This window comes from Manacus vitellinus, unplaced genomic scaffold, assembly GCF_001715985.3.
Source record: "Manacus vitellinus isolate BGI_N305 unplaced genomic scaffold, ASM171598v3 scaffold_5_pilon, whole genome shotgun sequence".
Lineage (NCBI taxonomy): Eukaryota > Metazoa > Chordata > Aves > Passeriformes > Pipridae > Manacus > Manacus vitellinus.
In genome coordinates, this window is record NW_021940682.1 from 17,568,800 (window position 1) to 17,592,776 (window position 23,977).

The 23,977-nt window shown below is 46.0% G+C and overlaps 1 protein-coding gene across 6 annotated transcripts in view; it reads left to right on the plus strand.

Moving 5' to 3' along the window:
• ZC3H7B (zinc finger CCCH-type containing 7B) overlaps window positions 1–23,977 on the plus strand; it is a 43,373-nt gene that overhangs the window by 1,358 nt on the left and 18,038 nt on the right. For 2 of the 6 annotated variants that reach the window (XM_018080474.2, XM_018080469.2), the window contains exons 2-14: window positions 5,563–5,623; window positions 7,519–7,552; window positions 7,933–8,130; window positions 8,984–9,142; window positions 10,740–10,820; window positions 12,026–12,085; window positions 13,466–13,508; window positions 17,511–17,770; window positions 19,275–19,623; window positions 20,594–20,652; window positions 21,547–21,709; window positions 21,795–21,956; window positions 22,812–23,017. In XM_018080474.2, the coding sequence (XP_017935963.1) occupies window positions 5,571–5,623; window positions 7,519–7,552; window positions 7,933–8,130; window positions 8,984–9,142; window positions 10,740–10,820; window positions 12,026–12,085; window positions 13,466–13,508; window positions 17,511–17,770; window positions 19,275–19,623; window positions 20,594–20,652; window positions 21,547–21,709; window positions 21,795–21,956; window positions 22,812–23,017 (1,827 nt within the window). In that variant the 5' untranslated portion in view covers window positions 5,563–5,570. Of the gene's footprint in view, window positions 1–81; window positions 169–5,562; window positions 5,624–7,518; window positions 7,553–7,932; window positions 8,131–8,983; window positions 9,143–10,739; window positions 10,821–12,025; window positions 12,086–13,465; window positions 13,509–17,510; window positions 17,771–19,274; window positions 19,624–20,593; window positions 20,653–21,546; window positions 21,710–21,794; window positions 21,957–22,811; window positions 23,018–23,977 lie in introns of those variants that run through there. The other 4 variants (XM_018080471.2, XM_018080473.2, XM_018080472.2 and 1 more) reach the window with 4 other exon arrangements.

Here is a 23,977-nt window from a genome sequence, read left to right on the forward strand (position 1 = left end):
CTCCCAGGCCTGGCCGAAGGTGGCTCCTCTGTCAGTGGCGGCCTCTTACGCAAGGCCGTGGGATCGGCGGCCAGTGCTGGCAGTGGGGGGAGGAGGCGAGCGCGCCATGCGTGTGGGAAACAGCCCCGGGACTTAGTTTTACAAATGAGGCAGAGGAGGGCGAGCTAGGTGGGCACGAAACCAAGTGGCCGAGGGACGGGCAGTGTCACCCCAGCTCCCTCTCCTCGCTCCTTGGCTGTGCTGCGGTGGGGGCAGGAGGGAGGGTGGCCTGTGGTACATGCGGGTGTTATTTGTGGAGCACAAGGCTGAAGGGAACAGAAAATGGGGTGTCGGTGGCTGGGGTGGTCTCGAGGCTTTAGCTGCCACTGCCGTCCCCCTCCTGGGGAAACTTACGGTCACTGCTTTTATTTTCAGCGACGAGTGAGGGGGCTGTCACTACCTTGCTCTGCATTCACTGGGTGCAGTGAATATTGCTGGGTGAAGCTGGTGGCACCCCGATGACCCCAGTGCTGTTGCGCAGCAGCAGTGGCACTAGTGGGGTACTGGGATGTGAGACGGCAGCCATGGAAGTACCTTGGGATGGCTGGTGTGTGGAGGGATGGAGGTGTAAGGCCTGGTGGGCACAATGTGATGGTGGGGAATCCAAGAGCTGTTGGCTGTGAGAAGCACTCAAACCCAGGGAGTGGGCATGGTAGAAAGCAGATGCAGGAGTGAGCAAGAGCCAAATTTTGTAATGGGCTTTGCAGGTTGTCCTTTGCTTGACATGTGCCCAGGTACCTATTCTGCTGCACCACTGAGATAGCCAAACTGCAGCCAGTGAAAAACTCCCATGTTGCAGACCAGTGCATCCTGGAGCCTTTTTCCTCAGAAGCTCCAGTCTCAGTTCTACAACCTGCCACTTACATTTCAGTGTATTTATTTCTGGCTGAAATGTTACAGTCAAAGCCTGGAAGTCAGTCAAGTGTGAACTCATTGTCATCCCATAAATACAGTATGAAAAACTTTGCCCAAATTCAGCTCTGGCAGGGTTATGAACACCTGTGTCCTTGATAAGGTAAATACAAATCTTTCTGTTCATCTCATAGTGTCCCTACCGATCTGCCTATCTAGAGCATATCTACCCAGTTTGTGATTCAGGCACCCAGTTTATTGGCTCATGCTTTCTTCTGAAGACAAGAAAACCATTTTACCTGTGTGCAGCGTTTTATTTCTGTCTGGTAAATAGTTTGTAACTCATTGACAAACTGTGAATAAAGTTCTCTCTAGATGCTGGACCAGAGAGGATAAATGTCTCCAGACTGAAAGGATAAGAGCTTTGTAGTGGGGATATAAATACTCTGGGTTTGAATTCTGCTGGTGATTTGAGTAGACAAATCTGGACAGACAGATTTGGGGGGGGGGGAAAGGACTCTTAGACACAATGCTTCATGAAATATTTTCTGCTGTGTTTCTAAAAATATTTAAAAGACAGAGAAAACAAAAGCTAAACAGGCTCTGTGCTTAAAATTAATTAGGCAGTAGCTGTGGTATGGTGTGCAGCAGAACTGAAGTGTTGCACATATGGATGGCTTGCTGCATGTTGGATTTGCCGGTGTAACGAGTGTGCAGCTTGGTCCGAGGGTTGAATGAAGCAGGCAGAGAGGCTGGAATGATGAGGGGAGACATAAGCGACTGAGTTTGCTGTGGTGGGGAAGGAAGTGTGAATAGCAAAACAAGGAGTCTGAATGGCAGCCTTCAGCAGTATTTGGGGCAGGCAGGACAGGGGAGGGATCTGCCAAGCATGAAGGAGGGTGCTGGTGTGAAGTCACATTGAAAGGGAAAAGTAGTTGTTCCTGAGAGGTGTGCAAAAAGTTGTTGGGACAGCAGCATGTGGTGTGCATTTTGAAGGTGTTGCCATGAAGAAATGAGTCTTATGTGAAAAGTCATGGCATAAGCCTGAATGTATGACAGAACTTCAGCAGAGGAAGCTGGTCATCCACTTGCAAGGAGAGAGGAATGTGGGGCAGTATCAGAGAGCAACAGTCTAGAGGGGAGATCAGGCCTGTGGTTTATGTCTAAAGAAGGCAATGGAGGGTTTTGGGTTGAAGAACACTTACTGTTGAAGATGAGGGTAGGACTGCAGAGAGTAAACAGCATGCAGTAAACACAGAGGGTTGTTTTTTATGAGGGTTTTGTAGCAAGGATCAAACTGTAGCTGTGTATTGTGGGACTTAAGAGAGATGCAATAGGTTGGTCAGCCATCCACAGGAAGCAAGGATGGAGTTGTTCATGCTGGATGCAGTGGCAGTGGTAGTGAGGAGAGAAAAAACAGAAGGGGAGCTCTGGGATGCAAGAAGTGTTGGGTAACTCTAGAAAGGAGACGTTCTGGAGCCATTCCCTGTAGTGCTTTGGCTGCACTCCAGGCTTGGGTCAGTAGTGTTTGAATGCCCTGCTCTGTGGGCAAGCAACAGTAATCAGTTCTCATTGTAACACATGCCCACATCCTGCTGTGTGGGATGTTTTAGCAGTGGGGTCAGGGTAGCCTTGAGAACAGGTACTGATCACTTCTTCCCTTCCTGTAGAGTGTTTTAAAAGCTGAGCTCGGGAACAGAAGTAGACTGTGCGTATCAGAAGCTTATCCAGGTGGCGATTTGTTTTGTGGATATACACAATTGTAAAGGTGTGCCACAGCATTTTGGAATGCAGCCGTTGACTTTGTGATGACCAGCCAGTGTTCAACTGCTCTTCCCACAGTCACCAATAATGTCCCTTTTCATCAGATCTGTGGGCTGCTGCTTCACTTCCCTGACTTTTGTTCTCTCCAGCATGGCTCATGGCTCAGGGAGCAGCAAGAGCAGGGCTGCTCCTCCATGGAAGGACAAGTGAGTAGCCAAAGGTGATGACAGTCACCAGCAAAGCTGTCACTCACTAGGGTACAGTCCCATCATATCTGAACAGTGCAATCAGAACTAGATGCCGGTAGCAATGGTCCATCAACAGTCCCAAAGAAGATGAGATTATGAATCGGGTCCAGGGTCCAACAGTGAGTCCAGCAGTAGGAGATGGAGTGGGGATATAAATACTTTGGATTTCAATTCTGCTGACAATTTGAGTCTGGACAGACAGATTTGGTGGGCGGGAAAAAAAGGGCTCTTAGACACAATGCTTCATGAAATGTGCCATAGGCAGGACCATAGACAAACTGTTTGTGGTGCAGGTGATAGGTTTGTCCTAGAGGTAGGACTGAGGAGAGGTTCACCCACAGTATAGCTCAGACAAGGCAGTATACGTGGACCTCAGATGAAATGGAGCTCCTAGACCATGAACAGAGGATGCAATAGGTGGGAGTCTAAAGTGGGGCTATTTGGAGCACTTCAAGCCTTTCAGGGACCTATTCAGGGACCAGACAGCTGGAAATCCCTCCTTCCTCCCTGTGCTTTCCCCATGAGCCTTTGTGAAGGTCCACTTGACTCTTTTGCCTCCTCTTCTCCCCCTTCCAGTTTGTCTCTTGTCATTTCCCGTGGTGACTTTACCCGCTCTTGTCTCTGATGGCCTTTGAGGTTCTTCTACAGTGCTCTGGGTTTGCTCTGTCCTCTTTTGTGTATTTCACTGCTGTCTATGTGGAAATGGTTCCTACTGCTGCTCTTCCTCTTGTCTGTTCTCTCTTACTTTATCTGCAGAATCTCATACAAGGAGAACTATCAAATGAATTGCCTCTGTCTTTTTTTCTACCCCTCAAGCCTGTCTGCCTGTAGCATTAGTGATCATATTAACCCCACAATATCCTTGTTAAATTTCCTTGTTTCTTCCTGATTGCTCATGATCCAGGGTATTTATAAATCATTCCAGGCCTTCTGTTGGTGTTGTACTGAAGTATACCAGCTCTTCTCCATCACTTCTGTTGAAAGCCTTTGTAGAGATGCTGATCATAACTCACCTTGTCAGTTGGCTTTCCTTTTCTTCCTGTGCTGCCCATCCTGTTCCAAATGCAGCTGCTTAAAATCTTCTACCTGCTGCTCGAACCAGATTGTCCCCAAATGTAATGTCTGATGACTTACAAACTGCACAGTGTCACTTTCAAGCTCTTGCTTCCTTCTGCTGCCACTTTTTTCTGGGCTTTCTTTCACTCCTGCCTTTCCCCCTTCCCCCAACTCTCCTTCTCCTTAAAGGGCAGGTATCAATTCTACATTTTGTGTGGCACAGAGAACAATCAATAAGGACTTGCTGAGTTGTCAGGATTGATTTTTATGTACCTTAAAGGCCTCTTCACCCCGTTCCAGACTGAATGTGCCATAGATACCGCAGGATATCTTAGAATGATAGGGATGGTGGGTGAAGGGAATTAAGGGAACTGGGTGATAATGTTCTCCAAGTTGTTGTAGTGTAGAGTTAGAGAAATTAGTTTTCACCATGATCTCTTCAGAGACCATCCCATGCTGAGAAGGCACAGTGTCTTCATCTGCACCTTATCTCAGTGTTTCTGTGCTTGCTGCTTTTGTCCCCAAGTTCCTGTTCCTCAAATGCTGAGCATTTGTGGTCACAGCTGGTTGATGTGAAATTTGCTGTCACTAGCAACTCTATTTTGGCACAAAGTGCCATCTTTTCTTGCCTTTGTTATTCTTTTCTTGTGTGACAGACCTGTGTACCTTAGAGAAAGGCCAGGGAGGAGCCATTCCAAAATTTGCTTCCAAACTGCAAGGGATGAAGCTCATGTATCTAATGATGTGATTCAAGCCTGTTTTAGGTGAGAAAAAGGTCATAACTCCAAAATGGCTCCATCATACTACTTATTCGTCTGTGCTTGCAGAGATCAGACTGGATTTGGTCAAAACCAGAAAAGTTACTGTGCCCATAGTTGTCTCTAAGTGTGGATAACTCTCTCTTGAGCCTTCCTGAGGCACTGCCCACCCCAACTTTAAAACTCTGCAGGGTGGGGCTCTTTCCCTCTCCAAAAGAGTATTCCCTAGTCTGTACTGCTCTAGTCTGCTGATTTTCAGCATGAAATCCTCATTGCATAGATTCAATGCTGCCCTTTTATGTGGACCATGGCAAGCAATTCCATCTTCTTCCTTTGTCTCTCTTTGTTATGTTCCTCCATACACCTTATGTAGGTAATTTATTTCATATGCTGTGAAGTAAACCAGTTTAAATCTGTCCCAGGTAAATACTGGTCAGAGTTGCTTACATGGGAGGGTCTCAGCACAAATTCCTGGAATGACTGCCACTGCAGAGAAAATGTTGTTGGGTTTTTTTTCTTTTTCCTAGAAGGCGATCACGATAACAGTTGGTTCCCGTTGCTTTATGTACTGGCAGCCTAAGCAGAGAGCTCAAATTGAAGTAATTCCTCTTTGCCCATGTATCCTATCAGTGGCATGTGAGAAAAAGCAGATACTTGGTAGTGAGCTGCTTGCTGTTCTGTATCTGTAGCGTGGATAAATCACGGGCTTTGCTGTTCAGGGCATCTGCTCTGGAACATTTTGTTAGTAGTAAATTCAGGCACAAACAAAATACTGTGCTGTTTAATTGCCAACAAGACCTAAAATGACTCATTTTGTGTTGTTTCTTTTTCTTCTTCCTCCACAGCAAGTATAATGGAGAGACAGAAGAGAAAACAAGAAATAGAGAAAGGACTTCAGTTCATTCAGTAAGTGGACAACCTCAATGTTCCCTGTGGATTTGGAGGCAGTTGTCTTTCTATTGAGGATTGCAGGAACTGAGTTCTTCCTATTCACTGCTTTGGGGTTTCTGCATGGGAAAGAGATACTGTCCTGAGGATTTTTGCTGTGATTTTTCAGGGTGCTCCTTGCCCTGCCAGCTCCCTAAGCTTTAAATTCTGTCATTTTAATTTCCTTGGGTTTTACCCTCCATTGCATTTCCAGGATGATTTTTATAGTCAGCATAATGCTAATAGTACTTGGACCTTCTACTTCATCTTCAGCATGAAGATCTCCAAGTGCTCTCTCAACAAGGTTATCCCACCTTTCTTAGGAAGAGAGATAGTGTTTCAATTCTGTAGGTGGGGAAAGCAAGGTAAATAACTTGTTAGGTACCCCATACGGTGCCTATGGGAGGAACAGATTACCTGGGCTCCTTTACAGTTGCCAGCCCGGTAGATGCCTCAGGTCACTCTTCTATGAATATCATGTGGCCTTCTAGAGCTTAAAGTGGTTGCTTATGTAATAGTTAAAAGTCCAAGTACTTCCTTATAAAATACAGTAGTATTTTTTCCCTCCAATGTTTGAGTTAGCAAGGGCCTCCAACTCAGGTCCAGGTTCCATGGTGAGTAATGAGATTGATTTGGGTTCTTCTTAAGACTGCTTTGCATCCTGCAATTAGTGTGGCTGAAGTCTGTGCCTCTACAGTAGGAAAAACCCCCACATCTTCCATGTTAGATATTTATATCCTGTGGTGTGGCCATGATATTTTCACCCCAGTCTGAGACTAAATGGGGCTGATAACTCAGTTTCAGAGAGGCAATTGTGAGGTTTATTTTGGTAGCATTTACAAAAATGCACAAGATTCTTAGGAAGAAAATAATTTAGAAATTTGAGGTGTTGTTCATGCATCTGGGGTGTATCTTGAACTCTGAACCAGGGGCAGTGCTGTTTGTTGGTTTGTTTTGGTGCAAAAGAGATAGCCCAAGTTTATAAGCAGCATGAATGTTTCTTACAAAGCCGTGACATTTCCTGTACTTAATTTTAAGGAGTAGATGGTGGTCAGATGAAATCTAAAAAAAGTTTATTCTGTAACCAGTAAGACCATGTATGCACTGCAGGTGAGAAAGGCTATGAAAGGTGCTAAGGATTCCTCTAGAGCCTATTGATTTCTCCTTGAAGAGGAAAAATAAATATATGGGGACCAAGCCTGAGTTACTTGGATGGTCCAATTTGAAGAACAGAACCTTTCTCCTAAGTCTCAGTGCTGTTGTGGGGTAGGTGTTACCCACGCAAGCGCTGCCAGTTTTGTGGCACAGCCTTGGCCAACAGAGCTGGAGTTAAATAGCCTCCTAAACCTGCATTGTTTTCTCCCTTCCTTTTGTGGGGTAGACCCAAAGGCATGTGGCTAAGTTAAGGCAGAGGAAAATGATTGCATGTATCACTGTATGTCTCTGGTTTCACAAAGGATTTGGGGAGGTCTTGGAGTGCCAATCTGGTTCCTCTCATTACAGCCAGATGCACATAAAATACACTTGTATTCTTCTTGACAATCTCTCACATGACTTGTCAAAGATGTGGTTTCTTAGATGATTGAAGACACGTTACAGACACATTGCACAGAAAATAGCTGAGAATAAGATTCCTCTAGTTTCAAGTCCCTTTGAGACCTGACCAACACTTGACACCACTGTGACCGTTACTGAGCATAATGGTCTAATGCTCCCCAACTGTGTTCTCTTTGCCTCAGCTGCCTTTTCAGTGATAAAATGTTCAGTAACTGAGATCATTAACAGAGGACCAGAAAGATGATTCCTTCATGAGACAAAAGCCCTTGTTTGCATGAATGCCTGTTTCATGAGTATTTTCTCTTCTTTTTTTTCAGGTCCACATTACCCCTAAGTCAAGAAGATTATGAGGTAATGGAGAATCTGTTTACTGAGGTTGGGAGCCCTCTGGATAGCAAGATCTGTTCTGTTGCACAGCCATTAGTTTACATACCAAAAGTGAGGAACGTGGGATGGTCTGTCACAATTTGTCTGTGACTTAAAGTTTTAAGGTTCTGACAATGACAGCTTTCAGGGAAAGGAGAAGCCACTTGAGTGTTCAAGAAGAGTGGGGATTTGACTGGATCATTCTCCTCTACCAAAAAAATTGATGTTTTACATGAGAGTGGGAAGGCAAGAGCATCTTAGTGGGCAAGAAGTTTGCTAAAACATGTGGAAAGGAATGGGAAATTGGGAAGTCTCTCCTGTCTCTGAATATCCACTTGTCTACTTGTTCTCTCCCTGCTGCCCAGGCCTTTTTGCAGAAGCTTGTGAGAAACTTGTTTGCAGAGGGCAATGATTTGTTTCGAGAGAAGGATTTCAAGCTTTCACTGGTACAATATGTAGAAGGGCTGAATGTGGCAGATTATGCAGCCTCTGATGAGGTGACCATCCCAAAGGAACTTCTCTGCAAGCTACATGTCAACCGAGCTGCCTGCTACTTTGCCATGGTGAGTGCCTTCCCAAGTCATCCTCAGAAACCAGGGAGGACATCACAGTTGCAGTGCTGTGCAGTTGGAAAAGATGTCAGGAGGGATTTCAGTTGTTTTTGTCCACTCCCTGGTCGAACACTGGAGGAGATGATGACACACAGAAAACGCTGATATCACCCCACTATTGCACTGTGTCTTGCGAGACCAGAGGAAGGATGTGATGGAGATGGGGCCAGGCCTAAGGTACTGACAGTGCAGTTCTGGTCCACACTGATGAGGAGTTAGTACAATCCAGTATCTTCCAGTGCTGAGCAAGCATTTCTCTGGAACACTGAGTATTGCTCTGGAGGCTTCTGCCTTCTCAAGTGGGCACTAGAAGATAGTAAGAAGGCTTTGGGTCTTGAAAGAAATTTCAGCACACACATGGAGAAGATTCTGAAATACTCAGGCTCTAAAAAGCTTCCATTTTACTAAGACATATAACAGCTTTCCTTTATGGCATAACTCCAGAGCAGGTCCATCCTGTTCATAATGAGGCTGTCCCCTGAAAATTTGCAAGTGGTCACATAATTAAAGACTGCCAAGTGTAACATGGCCAAGGTAGAGGGGGAGAGAAGATAAGGTTGCTCAAGCAGCCTTAGTTCTGTCATTCACTGACTTTGAAGTGTTTTGAGGTTTGCAGGATTTAACAAAATGTTCTGTTGATGTAGGTGTGTTTGTACACTGGTCAGTGCACGAGGTAATAAATATGTACTTCCAACTGCCATTTATATTCCTGTTTTCTACTGAGAGATAGAACGTTTGTATTCATACACGAGGAGGAGTTAGTCTGCTGTGCCACATCTGACTCCAGGTGGTCTCCTCCATGCAGGGATTGTATGAGAAGGCACTGGAAGACAGTGAGAAGGCTTTAAGTCTTGACAAGGAGAACATACGAGCGCTATTCCGGAAAGCCCGCTCCTTAAATGAGCTTGGAAGACACAAAGAAGCGTATGAGTGCAATAGCCGATGCTTGCTGTCCCTCCCACATGTAAGTTTTGGACATACAGCTCAGCTTGAGTATTGTGGCTCACAACCTTCCTCTCTGCAACATGCTTAGTGTGAGGCCAGGGGACAGTGGAAGAAGAAGCTTGGCTGTTCCTGAGAGCATGCTTATGCTCAGAAATTCTGTCTCTCTGATTCAAAGATGTTTGTCCTCCCATGTTTCTTCAGTCCAAGTCACTTCTAAAGATAGTGCCAGCCACAGACACCAGTTAGTGACAGCAGGTTCAGTGGCCTGTTTGTGAAGAGCAAAACCCTGCCCTAACAAAATGTGAACTGAGGCCATAAGAATGTTTTAATTGGCTGCTTTTATATCTCTAATGGGAATGGCTAGGAGCATGGGACAAATGGGAATTGGAGCTTTGGAAGGAAAACATATAGTTTTCCTGTTTTGGATAAAAATGTCTCACGGTTTACTTACTGATTGCTAAGGCAAGCTGAAAAAGCTTTTTATTTCTTGAGGAACATGCAAAACTGTCCTTGACATCACGTCATAGTTATTTTTATGTTCACAGGTGTGTAAATTTTTGCATGCAAAGGGAGCTATCTGCATATACTAGGACCTAAATATTTTCCTGATAACGCTTTTGTTGAGCGTCGTCTTAGGCCAAATATTGAACAGGAAACCAGACTGATTACACAGGTTCTAGTAAGCACTGGTTAAGTTTGCTAAATTTGGTTCTGATCCATCACTGTAATGCTATTACAAGAAAAATGCATCTACCTCCACACAAGAAGTTAACTTTCATTTATTATTATGTTATAGAATCAGTCTTTGAAAGTCTTCAAAGAAACTGTTAAAGTACTCTGATATTTTTGCAAACAGGGAGAGAGAGGAAAGCAGAAGGAAACAGTTGCTGGTATAAGTTAAGAAGGTTGTGGGCAGAAAGCCCATGGTGGTGTGTGAGTGGGCATGGGCACTGGGCAGGGAGGGTGGTAAATGGCACACAATGAGGAAAGCTAAAGGATCTGCTTGACTAAGCTGAGGCAGTTTCACTGGAGCTGAAGACAGTGAAAATGCCTTCTAGCTAGTAAGTTGGAAACTGAGGCTTGGTTTCAGCTTTAAAAACAAGGAAACAAACAAACAAGTAAAACAGGCTAGTGAATATAGTCTGCATATCAAAACTGATTATTAACTCTGCAGCTAGCAGAGAGGGAAGACGTGCAGGCTCCTTCCCAGGCATGGAGACCTTGAAGAAGCTGTATCAGCCCCTAGCAGCCAGCCTTGGCAGCTCTTCCAACCATCTTGCCAGCAGGACTCATAAACCCTGCTTTTGCAGAGTGGGTGCTTTTTTGGAAGCAGATATTTGATTCTGATCTTCTGCAGCATTGAATATTCACTCTGGACTTCTGCAGAGTGTAGGGCAGAGCTCTTGGTGCAACTGCAGCATCTTGGCAGGACTCAATGACAAGAACGCTGAGGTCTGCCTGGACTCTCCTAGGGCTGCTCTGGGAATTGCCCACCTGCTGCTGTCTAAAAAAATTGAGGCCTCTTGGTGCAGCCCAGTGTGCATAACTGCTTTCCTCTTTATTTCATTCTGTGTGCCACAAAACTGAAAGTGTCCTGTCAATGGTTTTGTCCCCAGGATGAAAGCGTCACACAACTGGGACAGGAACTTGCCCAGAAGCTGGGACTGAGGGTTCGAAAAGCATACAAAAGACCTCAGGTAGGACTTCTTTTTGGTTAGAGGGTATCCTTTGGCTCATGCAGATTTACTTTTGCAGAAGTGGGAGGTGCTGCTCTGCAGTTGCAGACACATGTACACCACCCTGCCAACCCTCTTGCAGGCTGCTAGCCTGTGTACACTTCATGGTGGGGGAAAGGCCTGCGCTTTGGGAGAGCAGCAGGTACACATCCGGTCAGATCCCAGGAAAGGAGGCAAAAAACGAGTCCTGGGTCCGCTACTTAACACCATTGGCTGGATCTGTAACTTGGCTCTGCAAGTAACTGCTGCTGTAGTTGGAGTACTGTAGGTGTTTAAATGTGTACCCTGCGATGGAGCTAGAGGGCGTCAGGCCACTGCTAGCGCTCTCCCATAAAGCTGCCTCGGTCATGGATTTTGTTGTCAGAAGTAGGGAACATAAGCTGGTAGTGGAGGCCGACGTTTGCATTCGCATCCTCGGCCCCATGCGCGGTGGTGTCTTAATCAACCGGAGTGTTCCATCTCCAGAGGGGCACCTTTGTAATATGAAGTGGAGTGATTGGTGGGCATTAAGTTTGCAGAGAGCTTTTGGGTAAATCTGACTATAATGTTTTAATCCTTTCCCTGACAAACTTCACATGTGATTTTCCTACCCTGAAAAAAACTCCTTGATGTTGTAGAAGCTCTCAACACTCCCAAATGATTCTGTCTCAAAGAAAGGGAAGCTTTTTGCAGAAATACTTTTTGTAGCTGTTTGCTGTGTTGGCCTTGCTGCCTTTTTTTGGTGTTGTCGTGTTACTCAGTTGAGATGGGCTTAAACCACTTGTATGTGAGAAATACAAAAATTAAAAACTCTGAAATGCTTTTTATTATTTGAAATTTAGTGATTGGTATTTTGATAACTTTGCAATCTCTTCTGTTGACTTCCAGCTTTCATTCCAACACTGTAATACCTTCCTAAAATAGTAATTTCTTAATAAAAAGAAACAACCTTCTGTTCCTCAGGGAAGTTTTTTGCTTCCTGATTGTGTCGGATGTTCTGAGGTGTACAGAACAAATTTATGTCCCTTTTTAGTGTTAAGGAACATGTACCCTTGTGCCACAGCCTTTTGGGGTAGCATTTATTTTGGGGCAATGCCTGGAAGGAAACTCTATTGTAACCCAGCTTTGCCTAGTTTATGAGCATTCATGGGCTGAATTCTGCTCTGAAACCTCTCTCTTCCTTGCAGCAGGAATTGGAAACATTCTCACTACTCAGTAATGGCACATCAATCAATTTATCAAACCAGGTAGAGTTTGCATCCTGTGGTTGTTACTCTTTATGGATTGTGTTACTAGAATGCTTTGCAGTTTTGTTTACATGCAAATTTGTAATGATCTTTTAGGATTGAACTGTATTAATTAGTTTTCCACTTTTAAGGAATATTTTCAAGGAAATTAATTTCTTTGAAAATATTTCTAGTGACAGCATTTTTGTTGTCAGTAATTAGATTACTGAAAACGGTCATTTTGCTTAGTTATTGTGAATGTTTGCTTTCTCTTGCATTTTAAATAAATTTTCATTTTCAAGTTTTTATGTAGTTAACAGCAGTGCTAAGTAAAAGTCAGAAAGTGCAACCGCTGAAGAAACATACAAATTAAATGCTGTGATGTTCTGAGAGAGGTACATACACAGCTTATGTACTTTTTGTACTGTCCTGGGACATCCAGGTGACCAGGGCACTGTACAAATGCTAAGGTAAAATATAAGAAATTGCGGATTTCGTTGTTCTAACACTGGGTAAAAACAAACCAAACTAAACACTTGCTGTTTTTACAGGCTGTTTGGTAGCTCACACTGCTCCTTAAAGCAAACAAACAATAAAACTGTAAACATTGTAATTTTGTACAATAAGGTGGGATACTAAAGAATTAGTTTACCTCTCATGCTTCAGTGCCTTGCCTTCACATCTTTCTATGAAGGCCAGTCAGCTTTCTTTAATGGTTGTGCCTAGTTTTTAATTTGAAAATCTTTCCTTTTGCAAGAATTGAAAGTAGTGCAAGAACTATTGTAGTAGATGCAATATCTCAAGACAAATGCTTTACTTGTGCCTTTTTAAGTTTAAGCTAAAGGCACACCTCTGTTTATGATTCCGTAAAATATGGACTCAATTTATTTCTTGCCTGGAGCTCCAAGTCAGCAGTTGTCTTGGCGGAAACATTTTCCTGTTTTGAGTTTGCTGTAAAAGTTTGTGGGTTTTAGATCGCAAAATATGTGAACTAAGAAAAGGAACGTTGCGTAAGATCAGGCTAATCGGCTCTCCCATGCTGGGGGCTGACCGATTGATGCATCCTGGGACTTGGGACACAGTATTCTCACCCACACGTGAAAAACACTCCTCTATGTATGGATTTATTCAAATGGTTGGATATTGCGCAGGGATGGTATTTCTTTGCAGCAGAATGGTTTGTACATGGATGAAGGTAAAAACGAATAGGTTCCTTGGATTAATGGCCTCTTAAAGTTCATTGCCTTTACTGCTCTAGCAAGGAAAGAGGCCATAAGGGAAAAGAAGGGGTCATATGCATTTAGTAGTAGTAAAGAATCTCATCTGTGAAGTGTGGATATCTGTTTAAAGATTCATTTATCACAATATTTTTCTCTCCCCTTTCCTACATCCTCTTTGCAGACTACTTCCAATGGATTGGGTTCGATAGATGACATCGAAACAGGTAAAAATATCCCTCTTCTCAGATTTTTGTGGCTTCAGAAAGGTATGTGACTAGACTGGCAGGCCTGAGAGGTTCATCCCTGCATTTGTGTCTCTTCTGCACACTCCTGGCTTTGGTAACAAGGAAGAGCGAAAGGTGGTGGAAAGCAGGAATGTTTTTTCAGCAGAAAAGGCCAGGCCCAGTGAGAGACACATCTGGGAATTAAAAGGGTTTGCTGAGATACACAGCTCTCTCCAGTTGTGCTTTCTTGAAGCTTGGCAAAGCTTCTGAAGCTCTGCTCCCAAACAAAACAGTCCAGATAAAGTGAAGTTAAGGTTGTAGGCACCGCTTGTGCTTTGAGTGTGTATTGTACTCCAAGATGTTGAGGTGGAGCAATTGAAAACAAAAGGAGTTGGGAGGGACCAGGGAGAGCTGAGTTCAGGGTTAGGCACCCAGGAGGAGCAGAAGGAGGGCTAACAAGGTTGCTTTTCTCATGCTGTGAAACAAGTGACCTTAACTCTGCCCCTGTAGAAAGGCTTGCTAAGTGTGTTGCCCTTTGTTGTGTGCTGGAGCACTGAGCTTGTGCCTCTGAGCACATCCCTCTTTGTTCCTTCAAAAGGTAAGGAACACACTTACCTGTGTGTGAGGGTAAGTGTGAGGACTTACCACTGCAATGGCTGTTTTTATAGAAAGAAACTAATTTCATCGTTAAGGTGCTTTTGGAAACATGTTAGTTTTCTGTTGAATGCCAGTTCAGCAGCTGAATGCTACATGTGATCATGAGACCCAGTTCTGTGAATTAAGGAGAGTTTTTCACATTATCTTGCAGTGCTGAAATGAATTGGACTCCTACTATAGAGTACAGGGTGTCTGCGTCCAGTAAGCTCTTTATCTAATTACGATTTGTGTAAGAGCAGCATGCCACCTTTGCTGCAGTTCAGGCAGACAAAGCCTTTACTGCTAGGAAACCTTTTCAAAAGCACTGGAATTATGTGTTATCCCCCTGACCTGAGAGTGGTGTGCCACCAGGAGGGCTGTGGGTGCTGGGAACCTTGAGAGTTTCAGATTCTAAGCTTTTTTAGCAAGGGTTTTTTTTGTTGTTGGTTTGGTTTGGTTTTGAGATCCAAACTGTTCAAGCCCTTTCCTCCATGTTTTGCTTGAAGTGATCTGATTAACTCAGCCTGTTCTGCAGAGATCATGGCTCAGATCTGGCTCAGTATGGCCTTTGGCTAGCTAATGCACTAGGGAACCACTGCTGTTTGGGGAAGTGGAGCTAGAAACTGGGCTTTTAAAAACTCTGTACTTGCCCCTCTGGGTCAGACAGGTATATGGCCAGAGAAACTGCCAGATGGGAGGGCTTGGTTTGAGACTTGGTTCATGGGAGCATACAGACAAGACCCTCACTGAGCTTATAATAAATACCTGGAGCTTAGTGTCATGGCAGTGGCAGAAATCAGGAGGGGGGTGTGTGTCTGTGATCTACTCATCAAAGAAAGCTGTTTTATTTTTTGAAGATGGAGCAAACATTAGGTGAATGCAGGAAGTGTATGAGCTTTCTGTAAGGAGAGTACATGAAATATGGGTATCGTGGCTGGTAAGGTCAGCAGGTGGGGTGTCCTGAGGAAAGCAGGAGTGGGAAAGGAGGGATGGGAAAAAAGATTGGACAGAGGAGAGTGGGAGGAATGACAGGGGTGGTCAGAGAGGGGAGCAGACATCTCCCCTCTGCTCCTTGCAAGTAGTGGAACCTGTTGGTCCCTGCTCTTCTCCTTGCCCTTCACATGCACTGTGCTGTGGGGGGTCCCATGTTATTCTCTGCCTTTTGGTTGTGCATTCAGCTTTTCTGGATTTGGGGCCTCTTAGGATGTGTGAGGGCCTCTTTTCTCTGCTTCCCAGTCTGAATGGAAACTGGAGAGCCTCATTCATTCCTCAGAGAAGGTCTGAACTGCTGGATCCTTTGGGGCCCTGTCATCGTGAACCCTTTTGCTCCCTGCTGAATGTGTCCCTATCCCTTCCAGCGTGTTCTGAACTTCTTGTTGGCCTCTGCAGGGATCTTGACAGTACTCCAGATTTAAACATCTGAAAAATGGGAAGGCACAAGCCATCCCTTTGTACTGCAGGGAATCTGGCTGAGCTGCCAGCTATGAGGCCATCACCGAGGGAAGCTGGATGGCTGGCTCCCGAGTGCAGATGGAGGTTCTGCACCAAAGGGACATGAGCCGAGAGAAGTCATCGCAAAGGGGGCATGGGCTTGGAGCCGAGCCTGGTCTGAGGGGCAGTTGCAAAACTAAGGACACATACAGCCTGCCTTTGAGCTGCTGCCTGTGGGAAATGTATTCAGCTGCAGCACTGAAAGCTTGTGTTGGATCCCATAAGGTACAACATGTGCGTTCTTTCAATGACATGCTTGAGGATGTGGAGAGGGTGCCTGAGTCTGTTCCTTGCCACTTCCCCCTGCTTTCCCTGCCTTTTATCACAGCTTGGCCTCCAGTGCCTTGTACAGTGACCTTTGCTGTGGTCCATCCACATGGACTACTCACAACAAATGCTGGAGGAAAGGTTGCAGTGGGTGGTGCTGTGCTCCTGGTGGGGCTAGAGATAAGGGGGCCTGCCTGTGTGTGTTGTCTGCTGTTGTTTTGTTCAGGACTTGGGGGTTTGCTGCAATTGGTTATTTGCTGAGCTCTCTAAGAAAGGCACCACCACATTCCTCACTGAACACACGCTGTAGATACAGTAACAGGGCTCGCTCGCCCAGTCCCAGTTACAAAGGGATGGCCGAGTTCTTGTGGGGACTGAGTGAGCAGACAGGAGGTATTTCTTGCTGGATCAAGTTTTGTGTCTCCAAAGCTTGTCTAGTTTCTTTCCCAAACTTATCAGTCTTTCTAATAAAATTTATTGTCTCTCCTTCCAAACTTTGCCTTGCTTATAGCCTTAGACCATTGCAGCTACAGTGCAGCCTCTGGGATGTGGGTGGAGAAGGTAGCATCTTTGTCTTATTTCTTTTCTTTTATTCCAGGACATCTACACAGGGGCAGAATTAAGGTAGTTTGGGTGCTTGGTTTGAGAACTGCAAATGTAATACTGCATTTTCCAAATTTCTAACATTCGAACTTCTTTTTTTTAACCTTTAATTTTTTTGAGAATAAAATGCTCTTCTTTGAAAAATATGTGCTTGTAACTTAACTTCATTTAACAGAGGTTTATATTGCATGATGGGAACATCTTACCATTTCAGTAGTGTACTGGAGAGGGAAAGAAGCCTTAGGGAAAATCACTGCCTCTCTCCTGGCTCTCACAAGTTCCCAAGGGGATGTTTGCTGCTCACGTGTTGAGGGGGAGTATGGGCAGCCACCTCCCAGCTACAGACATCAGGAAGGACTCAGGAGCAGGGAATTTACCTAGGTAAAGACAGCTGAGTGAGTCTGATGGGGATTTCTGGGGACACATTGATAGCATAACGTGATCTGAGCACTCAGTCTCTGACTCTTTTCTCAGCAGGGCCTTGTGTTTTTTATCTTCTGCTGTTTAGGAGGCCTGGGTTTTTAGAGAGGGTGTATGCAAGTAAGCAGACTTTCAGCTGGGATATCAAAGCTCCAAGGACTAGAGAAGGCAGTGATCTCTGCCAAATGTATTAGTGAGGAACATTAAAGGAAACACCAGGTGGTGGCTTATAGAGAAATCGGATTATGTGCCCCTGGCCTTTAGTCCTGGCCACAGTGAACTCAGTAGCTGCTCAGCCACAGATTTTGTGTTGTTCCTGGTTACTGTACTGCTTGCCAAATCCCAACAGTCAGACTGGGCACTGGCCCTTAGAATGTACTTCAGCTATTGGTGAGCCGTTGGAGAGCGGGAACAAAAATGAAAGGGCAAGTACTCTTCAGACTAGAGCCTCTCCTCTCGAAAAATTGGCATACTTCGTTTTTGTGATTTGTGGAGTTGTACAATATTGTTTTTGCCAGGCTGTGCTCTGCTTGCTTCCTGCAAGAGGCTCTCCTGGTGACTGGCTCTGTTTCTCTCTCATCACAGACTGCGCTATGGACCTGCAGTGCCTCCCGACTCCTGTGGCCGCCTCCATCCCTGTGAATGATGGGCTGGCCCCTTTGCCCTCTGACGCAGATGCAAAGGGCTTGCCTACCTCGCTCCCTGCTGCCAGCTTGCTCCCATCTCCAGACTGTGTACCTTTGCCAGTGCCTGAGAGCGTGGAGGACTTCACAGATGGGGACATCATTGGGGAAGAACTGGACTCCCTCCTGGACTCCCTTGCTGAAGGGTCACCATACCCTCTAGTAAGAGTCAGCACTGCATGGGTCCCCTGCTTCTTGTTCCAAATATGTCCCTGGAGCATGAGGATATGCATGCTGCCTCTCTCTGTTTGTAATTATTTTCTCCTAACTCTTCCTCTGGCAAAACCCATTCATTACTTCCTTTATTTCTGCAAGTGGCTTGTGAGTATCTAAAGAACCCTCCTCCAAGCCTGTTTTGCCATGTACAACTTCATGGAGCTGCCTCTCAAAGTGTACCCTAGGTAGCCTTCCTCGGACATTTTCTTCCACCTGGCCTCTGATGTCGAGGAGTTGAAGCAGGTCTGAGGGTAGAAATGAGTGGGGTGAAGCAGGAATGATGGATGTATTTTATACAGTGGCCATGCTCTAAGGTTCTTGTATTTTGTGCAGACTGCATTCAGCCTATGCTCTTTGAACAGGTCTGGAAGCTGCAGACGCAGTCTGTATTCATACTTATGTTAGATTTTATTTGCCAGTGTTGCTGATGTTATGTGAGCCAGCTTAGGTCTGGAGGCAATATAATCACATTCACGTTGGATGCCTCTGAGCCAAAAAGCCCTGATGGGAGGTGCCACGAGTCATGGTCCTTACCCTGACCTTGGTGCAGTGTGTACTCAGCTGCACTGTTTCTCAGCCTGAGGTGGTTTAAGTGCCCAGCACAGGGTTCTGCCTTGCAGACTGATGAGCTCAGGTAGCCCAACACCTCCTCAGGGATCTTGGTCCAGACTGTTTGCAGTATAGATAGATTGGAAGGTCTGTGGTGGACTGAGCTGCCAGGTATCCTTTTGCTTCAGATAGTATAGCACGCACCTCAGTGGGAGCCTGTTGCTCTCTGTTGTCATGGTTTAGCCCCAGTCAGCAACTAAGTACCATGCAGCTGCTCACTCACTTTCCCCCTGCCCCTTCCCCAGTGGGGAGGATAATGAAAAAAAATCAAAAATCCAAACTTGTAGTTTAAGATAAGAACACTTTAATAATTGAAACAAAATAAAATATGATAATAAAAATAATAACAATAATAATAATAATAATAGAAAAGGAGAGAGAGAGGGAGGAATAAAACCCAAGAGAATGAAGTGATGCATAATCCAGTTGCTTCCCACCCACTGACCAATGCCCAGCCCATCCCTGAGTAGCAACTGGTGACTTCTGATCTAGTCTCCCTAGTTTATATACTGGGCATGATGTTTTGTGGTATGAAATATCCCTTTGGCTTGTTCAGATCAGCTGTCCTGGCCATGCTCTCCCCCAGCTTCTTGTGCATCTGCTTGCTGGCAGAGCATGAGAAACTGAAAAGTCCTTGACTTAGAGTAAGCACGACCTAGCAACAACCAAAACACCAGTGTATTATCAGCATTATTCTCATGCTAAATCCAAAACACGGCACTGTACCTACTACTAAGAAGAAAATTAACTCTGTGCCAGCCAAAACTAGGACATCAGATTTAAGTCTCTACTCCTCATTCCTAATGTGCTGTTTATCCTCCTCCTTCCTGATTCCCCGAAGTCTCTGGTCCAGGGCACCATTCCTGCCAATCTGCCAACCGAGATGCCCCAGTTGATTCCTGTGTTTCCGGGGGGAACTCCGCTGCTGCCTCCAGTCGTGACAGCCAGCATCCCTGTCTCCACCCCTCTGCCACCCGCCTCCTTTGGCCTGGTGATGGATCCCACCAAGCAGCTCTCCTCCTCCTCTGTCCTGGATGCCTTCGAGGCCCCACCAGGAGGAAGTGGCGGCTCTACTTTAGATTCGCTGGATTCCCTGGATCTGCTTCCCTACACAGACACACGGCTCGATGCCCTGGACTCCTTTGGGACAAGCAGAGGGTCTCTGGATGCCTTGGATTCCTTTGCCATTGGTAGGTGCAGAGTGACGGGGTTTTATGCTGCCTTAGCTGCGAATGCACGCCAAAATTATTTCCTTCAGTGCTGAGAACATCCGTCATGTGGCTTTATCTGCTGGTGTGGCAGAATGGGAATATAAATGTAGAGGAGAGCAGGGAGTTGTCTTGGACAAGAGCAACTGAGTATGTTTAGCTCAGGAGTAATGAGAAAGGCTGTCAGGTGTGTAATCCCAGACAACCAGTACGTGCACAGAGTGAAGTTTAAAGAGGAGAATGGAACACAAAGGTGTATAATGATGAATGGTGAGATTTAAACCTGGCTCGGTGTCCAGGACACCTCCCTTGGCACAATTTGCTGGACTATAGCATGCTTCCTCCCCCCTCCTCATTTTGCACAAAGTGAGCAAAGTCATGGTGACTGTTTGAGATGATGCAGGACCTTGTTATGCTGGGCAGAATGGTAGAGGCTGAGGTGGGTTTTTCCCATCTCTGGATTCAGGGCAGTGAGTGTCCTCTTGAATGAGGCTCTGCACTCTGATGTCACAAGTAGAAAAGCTGGGGAGGATGGTGGGCAAAAAGTGCCTTCCTGTCCAGGAGGAAAGGCAGGTTTCTTCTTGGTTAGCTTGTCCCCAGTGTTGCAGTATGTTGGCAGCAAAAGTATTTTGAGAACAGCAGAGACTGGACAGCCAGCCTTCAACACTCACATTCACCTCAGCATTGGCTTACCTTTGAGTTGCCACCTTGGGAATGCCAGTGCTCAGCAGCATAGAGTTGGGTTCAGTAGATTTGTGGGACAAGAAGGCCTTTCCTGGAGTTTTTTCAAGTCCAGACAGCTGCTTTGGGGATAAAGTATTAAAATATTATGAAATAAATAAAGCAAATTGATTTAATAAGCATTTGTTTGTCTTTTTGTGAGCAGAATTGCCTCTGAAAGTGAAATGATTGTATTTGTCTTGTGGGGCTCTTTTCCCTTTCTTTTACCCAGAAGAAACTAGCTCTCAGGAACTGCGACACCCACCTGGCAGCCAAAAACCATCCCCCGTGGTGAGTGAGCTACTCCTCCCTGCTGATGTCCCAGGGTGCTCTGGAGCCAAGGTAGTAGTGACTTGGGTGATGTAGGTAATTTGGGCCCCTCTCCTTGACCTGCCCCAGTGAGTTTTGCCTTCCGTGTCGTGGCAAGGCAGGTAAAGATTTCCCCAGTCAGTAGGAAAACCTTTGTTCCATCTTTGTTTTTATCTGTAACTTCATATTGATGGGGTAGACATGGTGTGGCCTTGGTTGTAGGGTCAACAGGGGATCATGGACACTGGTGTCTCACTGTATCTGGCAGCCACATAACGCTCAAGGATGGGGCAGAGTAAGCCAACTTTGACTTCAGGCTACTGAGGCTCTTTGCTGCTCTCTGGCCCTGTCAGGAGACTTCTCCAGATACACTGTTCTGTCTCTGTCCTATGTCTGCAGTTTGGAGAAAAAGGAGATGGTTAAGCAAGCTTAGAGCAAGAATTATTCTTGAGTTTCTGTCATCTGCTAGCCCTATTAACATCAACGTGAATCTCCCTGAAGATTTACTGATATGTGGTTTGGGTTTTTTTCTCAGGTTGGGATAGGGTTAAAAGCCTTTCAGTGGAGAGCTTATTGTGATGGAAGGAATGGGAAGGAGCAAGGGGGGCATTTTGTTCTGTGGCTCATGATAGAAAACTGAGATCCCTTACCAATAGAGAAAGAGGCCTGTCTTTGAAGTGAACATACCACAGTGTTTGTTCTCTTTGAAGAAGTTGCATGCAGCTCTTTTGGAAATGTCATTTCAGATGTGAGCACTTTTATGAGAAAGGAAATGAGAAAGGTTTTTGAGAGACTGGAGTGGGGCAGGGGGTTAGAGAGGTTTCTTGCCCAGGTAGTTGCAGAGCTGAAAAGAGAGGTACATGTGTTTTCTCTCAGGTCAGCCTTGGTGGAGTGAGTCATCCAGCTGTGCCCAAGGTCACCGAGCACCTGCTGTCCCAGCCAGAACCAGTAATGCCCAACACAGCCCTGCTAGTGAAGAACCCACTGGCAGCTACTCACGTCTTCAAGCAAGCCTGTCATATCTGCTACCCCAAAACAGGTGATGCGTTTGCTCTGCCACCAGAGCGCTGGCCCAGGCTAGGATTTGGCTTTCCCTGGGCTGATGAGGTTATTCTCTCCTGCAGGGCCCAAGGCTGGTGATTACACCTATCGGGAAGGCTTGGAGCACAAGTGCAAGCGGGACATCCTGCTGGGCAGGCTGAAGAACTCGGAAGATAAGATCTGGAAGAGGATCCGTCCTCGCCCAACAAAAACCAACTTTGTAGGATCCTATTACCTGTGCAAAGGTGATCTGGGGCAGTTGGTGGCCAGGAAGGGACCGTTCACTGTGTGCTGCGGGAGGCTGGGAGGGAAATTATAGTTGATATCTACAACTGTTGCCTTCTGGCTCTGGGGTCTCCTGTCCCATCAGTAGCCTATGGACTGGATGGCTAGGCAGAGTGAAGGGCAATTAGCTGCCATGCTGTGGAGAGCAGGCAGCTTCTAAAGTGGTGGAGCAGAAGAGTTCCAAAGGCACAGTGAGGTGCAATGCATAGCCAAGTGCTCAGAGCTTCCCTGTTGACATGGGCTTTACTGTGAACCTGCCTCCTGTACAAGTGCTCACATTAGTCCCACTCCACTCAGCTGCCCCAGGGTAGGCCTGTGGTTCTGCCTAGGGAGAAGCACTCTCTACCTGTTCCCTTGCTCCAGCCGTCCCACGGTACGTGCAGGCAGTGTGACCAGACTGGTCCCTGAGGCAGTGCCATTACAAACTACTGAGTGAGGTGGGGAGACTGCAGGAGCCAAGCTAACAGGGCTACTTAGTGCTGGGCCTATGGGAGAACTTAATATGGATTAGTGTTACTTAAATCATGATCTGTCCCTTACCAGGGACTGAATTAAAGCTGGCCTCTGTTTTGAGATGGTTTCCCCAACAGCAACGTTACTTGAGATTGTCACCATTCAGTAGTTTGCATTAACTTTCCTGAATGTCTTGATATAGACAAGCTTGGGGGGAGATGTCTTTTCTTTTTTCTTCAGCTCTGTTTTCTTGCTTTCAGTTCCTTGAGAGGCATGGGCAGTGGGAGGAGATGAGAGAGAGTTTAGTTTCTGACTGGGCCGCCCTGCTTGTGTGGTGGTGTGTGCTGTTTGTTGCTTTGTAGATATGCTTAACAAGCAGGACTGTAAGTACGGGGATAACTGCACCTTCGCGTACCACCAGGAAGAGATCGACGTGTGGACGGAGGAGAGGAAGGGGACCCTCAACCGTGACCTCCTCTTTGACCCGCTAGGTGGGATCAAGCAGAGCAACCTCACAATTGCCAAGCTCCTCAAGGAACATCAGGGCATCTTCACCTTCCTCTGTGAGGTACAGAGCTGGTGGGAGGGGGCAAGCATCCTTCATTGATATGTTGATAGTTGCCACCACGGAAACATGGTGGAATGACTCGAACAAGTGGAGTGCTGCAATGGATGGCTATAAACTCCTCAGGAGGGATGGGCAAGGCAGGAAAAGCAGTGGGGTTGCCCTGCATGTTTGGGAGTGTTTTGACTGTCTAAAGCTTAATGATGGCAGCAATAAGGTTGAGTGTTTATGGGTAGGAATCTGGAGGAAGGCCAACAAGGCTGATATCATGGTGGGATTCTGTTACAGACCACCCATCCAGGCTGAAGAGGCAGAGAAATTATTCTGTAAGCAGATGGGAGAAGTCTCATAATCTCTAGCCCTTGTTCTTGTGGGGGACTTCAGCTGAAAATACAACACAACAGAGAGGAAACAGTCTAGGAGGTTCCTGGAGTGTGAGGAAGATAACTTCCTGACACAGCTGGTGAGGGAGACAACTAGGGAAAGCACCTTCTGGACCTGTTGTCTGTGAACAGAGAAGCACTGGTGGGTGGTGTGATGGTTGGAGGCCAACCTGGGCACAGCAATCATAAAATGATAGTTTTCAGTTATTGGAGGAGTAAACAAGGGGGGCAGCAGAAATGCTACCTAGGACTTCCCAAGGGCAGACTTTGGCGTGTTTAGGATTCTGGTTGACAGAGTCCCTTGGCAGGCAGTCCTGAAGGGCAAAGGAGTCCAGGAAGGCTGGGCACTCTTCAAGAAGGAGATCTTAAAGGTGCAGGAGCGGGCCATCTATGACTCTCTATGTCCCAGCCAGTGTCCTGCTCCCAGGAGGGCAATTACTGTGTAGGAGATAGGAGAAGTAGATTTCTTCCTTAGCCCTGCAGCTGAACCAAGTGTTCACAGCCTCATAAGATCACCCATCTCTTTCTCTGTCTTGAGATGTTGCTTCGAATTGTAATTTAGCTGCAGTTACTTTAGAAA